Source organism: Corvus brachyrhynchos, unplaced genomic scaffold, assembly GCF_000691975.1.
Source record: "Corvus brachyrhynchos isolate BGI_N302 unplaced genomic scaffold, ASM69197v1 scaffold136, whole genome shotgun sequence".
NCBI classification, from domain to species: domain Eukaryota; kingdom Metazoa; phylum Chordata; class Aves; order Passeriformes; family Corvidae; genus Corvus; species Corvus brachyrhynchos.
Window position 1 is genome coordinate 4,089,667 of NW_008239080.1, and position 6,000 is coordinate 4,095,666.

Genomic DNA, 6,000 nt, shown 5'->3' on the forward strand with positions numbered 1-6,000 from the left:
AATTAAGAGAAAAACAGAAGAGAAGTTGTTTGAGCAGCTGTACTTCACTTAGCACATCTGTTAAATAGTTAAAAAGAAAAGCCTGTCAATCCCTCCCTGACCCTCTTCCACTCCATCTTAAGAATTATGCTGTATTAAAACAAGTCTGATTTAACATATTTCTGAAATATTATCTTATTATTATGCTTTTATTCATAATTACAATATCATTTTATCAGGAAAAAAAGAAATTTTAGGTATTTTTAAAATCATATTTTTTCCTTTGAGTCTCACTGCCACTCTTTTCTGTAGAATGATATATACAAAATGTCACACTGACTTTTACTGAGCACTAGTAAAAATTTCTTGACCATTGCAAATAGAGCTACAGAGAATGATTGTGCCAGTTACACACATTATCAGCAAACCTCCTTTGTAAGCCATTAATGAAAAAGGCATGCTGCAGAACCTTCTGTGTGTGCTTAGACATACAGCCATTGTATAATATCCAAAAAGCATGGTAGGAAAAAGATTTCTTTCCTTGATTCTAGATACATTTAGCTCCTTTTTCACATTCATGTTAGCTATTAATTATCAAGTTCAAAAAATATTGAGGGGAGAACAAAAAAAATCCCCTGCATAGATCCATTAAGATGCTAGTTTTCAGTCCACAGAATCAAAACCCCAATTTATTTCTTCTTCATTCTTGATTTTAGCCACAAACCAAAATTTTTTATTCTTCATCTGAAGTTATTTGCTATAGGATGGACAAGCCACTTTGCATACACAAATATTTATAGGCCTTTCTTTAAATACATATCACTATGTTTGCATACTGTTCTGAAAGTATCTCACAACAGAATTACATGGAAAACATAGAGAACTGTTTGCAAATGTTACTAACGTTAACTCTCCATTCTCTCAGTTAAAAACACATGGAGGACTTTATGAAATAATGTCTGAGAATCCATATATTACTATCTGACAGAAAATAGTTAAGAAAACTTTTTATGCTCTTTTTTGCAAGAATTTTCAGAAGGTAATTTTACATTGTCAGAGATAAGCTGAATTCATACTTTACCTACTGCATCCTACCCAAATTGCTTTTACAGAGCTGTGGGTTGTTGGTTTGTGGTTTGGGGCTTTTTTTGTTTTGGGTTTTTTGGGTTTTTTTATATGTACTACTTTCACATAGATTTTTTGTGACACCCATATTACAAAGGCACTTGAATATCTTTAAATATAGAGCTGATTGAACTCTCATTTGTTTCATGTACAGAGAGAAGGATAGGCTGGAAGAAATTCCTCCATGAGAGACTGGTTTAGTTCTGATATTTCTTTACTGTCCTTTCTTACATGAAGATAAAGTGATTGCTGCCAGTTGGTCATTGGAATGCAAATGACCTTTACATCATTAAAAAAAATTGAAAGAAACCAAATTGTTTGCCTGGTACCTTCTGTTTGTTGTTGCGAATTTATGCATGTTGTTAACAGCAACACTTTTAAGAGGATATGTGAGTGGGGGAGGGTAATGGGAATGTATATATTAATTTCAGGGCCTAATATTACCAACTTCAGCTTTAGGAATGATGCTTTTGAAGATAAGTATTACAGATTGTTATAGTACCTCTGCACTTTCTAAAATGCAGCTTGTTTTAAATTGCTTTAGGGGTTTGTATTTTGTGTGTGTGATGAGAAAGAACGATATTTAAAATATTTCAGTTCAATAGATGTATTTTTTTCAAATTACAAAGTTTTCTTGGTATTGATAAAAATTGTCTAACTCTTTTTATTCAGTCATTTGTGTGCTTTGGCTTTTTTTAGCAATTGCAGTGCCCAGATTTACAATATGGCTTTATTTTAATGGAATTTCAAACCCCAAAGACTTGTCAAATAGCTTGTTAAATAGCTTCTTTTATATTTATAGTTCTATAATATAAAACAGCCATTTATTTTATTTTCTTTCCTTGTTGGTTTACTAACAACCTAATTAATTTGTCAGATAGACAGTAATGTAAACAATATGTGGTGGTAAAATGTGCCTATTTCTGAATTTGTGCAGGCAGGGCATGGTACCATGTGAAGCAGAAATGTCAGTCCTGAAGATATCTTCAAATACAAGTATAACTAGAAATATCTGGTCCAGTTCTTATTGGCTTGAAACAGGATCCATATTTGTTGGTGGTTTGCCTCATCGTTATGCAGCAAAACAGGTATTTTTTATTATTATTATTTATTTTTATTTAAATTTGTATTATTTTTAGGAGTGGCATGTTGAATATTATATAACTGAAGAGATTTAAAACATGCAAAAAATAAAAATTACTTACAGCTTTTTAAGAGTTGCATCTAAGGGATGAGTATGGTCCCTTGCAGTGTATTTCTCATGTGGGGAACAAAAGTGAACAAAAAGAGCATTATGGTCTAAATTCATTATCTGAAATCCTGATTGTCTTGATTAGTCAGAGTAAAGAAGCAAATATGATCAAATTTAGAGAAGGTACCTGTTACCTCAGGTGCTAGTTCTGTGAAGACGTGAAAAGTATTAACTGCAATCTGTTTCAAAATGAAGGAGGCTCTGTTTACATCCTGTGCTGGCATAGACAGGTACGTGTAAAAATAGACCAGGCAAGAGAAAGCTAACCTGTGAAAGTGCATTAATGAATGAGAGATAGCACAGGAGCTTGAATTTGTCAGCATCTGTATGCAGCTCAGGTAACCACGGAATGCAGGGATGAGAAGTAATATGCAGTGGGGCTTGTACAGAGCAAGGGAAGAAGAATACCCACAGGGTCATGCAGAGAGTTGGAGACAAGGATTTTGGGGTAGAGTAGTCACAATAACAGATACACATCACTTAAGTGATTTCCAGTATTTTTTTTTTTTCCAAATCAGGATGAGTATAGTTAGGAACTTCTATTCCAGTTTATGAGACTCAAATTCTTCATGCTAACACAGATCAAAGACTCAGGCCCTGTAATTCATTTGAGACTGGCACCATACACCCAGGGCACACTCAGCCCAGCTCCCAGCAGCATGGCCATTGTGCAATGCAGCTCGCAATGCAGCTGGCTCAGCCTTCTGCATCTTGTCAGGTGTCAGAGTATGGAGAGCACCTCTGCATCTAAGGGGCTATTGTCCTAGCTATGTATAAATTTTTAAAATTATATTGTTGACATAAGATGCCGGTGGCCTCACTAGTCATAAAGCTCCAAGTCAGTCTCTGTCTTTCACTTATCTAAAGCCAACCTGTGTTGCTACCTGGACTATTTAACTCTCTTGTCTCGTTCCCAAATGTGTTTCCAGAATGTAAAACTGTTCACCATTACATAACAAGGACTATCTGTGAGTGTTTGTATGTTTTCCACATGTGGAGAAATAAATTACACTGTTAGTGCTGAGTTGGTGTAGTGCAGATCTCATTTATCTGAACAGGGATCTTTGGATTCGTGTCACCCCACAACTGTAGCAAAGTTAGTCTGCAGGGGTTTTGTTTCTCCAATGCACTGTAAAAACTGGACATACGTAGTCCAGTTTTCACATTTTATGCCGTACTTTCAGGTAGGCTTCACCCTGTGCAATTGATTTAACCTTTTTATTTCTGTTCCATTCTTCAGTAAGTGAAGGTCATCTTATCATGAGGAAAATAGAGTCATTTCAAGCACAGGCGTGTTTTTGATGCTGCTGTAATGTAGCATTTCTAGATTGCTTTCACCTTATAATAAATTGCACAGTAATCAATGCTGTGACAAGACTGTTGAAATCCACCTTAAAAGTTCTTGTGAGTAGGTGCTTTTTAGGTTGTAAAATATTCAGCAAAAAAGTGTATTTCTAAGTAGCTCATACTGACATTAAAAGAACACATCAAGCAATATTCGTAGTTATACAACTTTTCCCTTAATTCAAATGTTCATACACAAACTATACTTTCATCTGGAATATTTTATCCTGAGTTGTATATAGAATTTTATTTACTACAGAAATGTATCTTCAAGAAATGTTCTATACTAATGAGATATATGAAAATTATATTTTCAGTGTTTAAATGACCTGTCTTCTAGAAGTGAAGAGAAATTTTTGGGGGATACCCCAAAGAATTTATAGTGAAGGCTTAGAGAAGTTCAATTGATGTAGTGTTTTTTGGAGCAGGTAAAGAAGCAATTTATTTGAGGAATATAGTAGTAATGTGTATATGAGAATGAATTTTGAGATGATAAATAGCTCTTTAATAGCTGAAGGCCAAATAAAATCCATAAAAATAAATTTACCTTAGGGAAGTTCAAATAGGTATGAAATGCAATGGTTTAAAGGTAATTTACTGCTAAAAAATGTGCCTGCATGTGTTAGATTGTCATATCAACATGGGCTTTCTTTTTTTGAGAATGTTGCAGTTCAAGTCTATTCTTAATGCAGGATTAATAGGTGAGATGTTGCAGTTCATGCTTGTTATCTAAATTAGGTAATAGATGTGGGACATGTACAAGTGCTTAAGCTAGTGATACTTAACCTCTATTAGTACTTGGAAAGCATACATTCCTATAATTTCCCCAAAAAGGCAAAAATATATCCTCTACTCTCAGTGTCCTCTCTAGTTTTCCAGTGAGCTTTCTTGCAGCTTTCTTTCTGTTTGAGATTACATCAGCCTTTTATTTCACTTAATTTTCTTTACTTATTTGAGATTTTTGTGTTCATTTTGATCTTAGCATCTCATTTTGCTTAAGTTTTATGTTTTTGTGGCTTTAGGGAAGTTCAATTTTCCTTGGCTTCCATGTCAAAGTCTGTAGGCTACAAGACAAATATAGTCTATAAAGGCTGGGTTTTTCCTTTTTGTCAGGGAATGGAGAACTGCCTGTCCAAGTACTCTTTATGTGGGCTTTTCAATCTCAGCAGTAGGAAACCACTCCAGAAAGTTTCTTTCCCATCAGTTTAGACCCAGGCAGTCAGTCTTCTATTGTAAAACGTTCATCATCCCTGAAAGAGAACAGGTCTGTTTCTGACCTTCGTCCTGCAGTTTGCTTCAAGGGAGATTTCTGCTCCAGCTGAGACTCAGCTTTTTCTGACAAGTGCTCTGATCACTCTTGGAGTCAAGTTGGATAATGACCCTTGTGATATCCACAGTCTTCACCTAATAATACATTGTCTTGCTTTAGGTCCTTCTCTCAAAGGAGTAGTTCACTTTGCTGTTGGCTCTCCTACCTTCCCATACCGTGGAAGTTGCAGAGAACAGTGACTTCAGACCCCAGGCTCCTTCAGTTTCTAACAGGAACTTCTAGCTGCCAGAAACTGTTGACATTGGAGTCCCATGTTACTGGAATTGGCTCGTGTTAAATGATTAATTTCTAGGCTAGATTCCTCTTCCTTCCATTTTGATTGAAGTTTGAGATGATCTATGAAGCTCTCAGGGTAAAATACTGTCTCCTGATGATTTCCTACACATTTTCTTAATCGGATCTCAAATATCCAGGCATTTTTTCCACATATTTCCTTTTTTTCCTGCATTATTATTTAGTATTCCTTAGAGTCAGAATGCCCTCAATAGGTAAGGCAAGGTGCAACAATTCTACTGATTTCCCTAGTTTTTGCCACAGCTCTCTTCAGGAGATCAGAGCCTTGCCCTCAAGCAGTGAAGTATTTAAAAGAATATCTGTAACATGTGGGGAAGCAATGCCATAATACCAAATAGATTTCTTCACTATTCAGAAGATATCAGACCTCCCAGATCACAGTCCTAGTGTCTATGGTTGGTGACAAGAAACACTAGAGCAAGATAAAGTTATGGACTACTCAGGTAAACCAGACATATAAAGTGCCATGGATCCAGAAGGATGCTTACAAGCATGCACCCCTGGCTGATGTTATCACGAGGCCACTCTCCATTACCTCTGAAAGCCTAGAGTTGATGACAGGGAAAAAGACAAATGTGAGGTCATGTTCATCTTAAAAGCCAAGGAGGAAGATTGTTGGGGTCCCTCCCCCGCCGTGTAGCCCTGGGAGAGGGGCCCTGAGGGCACAGACACGGGG

General features: G+C 36.1%; 1 protein-coding gene across 3 annotated transcripts in view; it reads left to right on the top strand.

The window, feature by feature from the left end:
- EYS (eyes shut homolog (Drosophila)) overlaps positions 1 to 6,000 on the top strand; it is an 859,267-nt gene that overhangs the window by 597,181 nt on the left and 256,086 nt on the right. For all 3 annotated transcript variants that reach the window (XM_017739228.1, XM_017739229.1, XM_017739230.1), the window contains one exon: positions 2,042 to 2,192. In XM_017739228.1, coding sequence (XP_017594717.1) covers positions 2,042 to 2,192 — 151 coding nt within the window. The remainder of the gene's footprint in view (positions 1 to 2,041; positions 2,193 to 6,000) is intronic.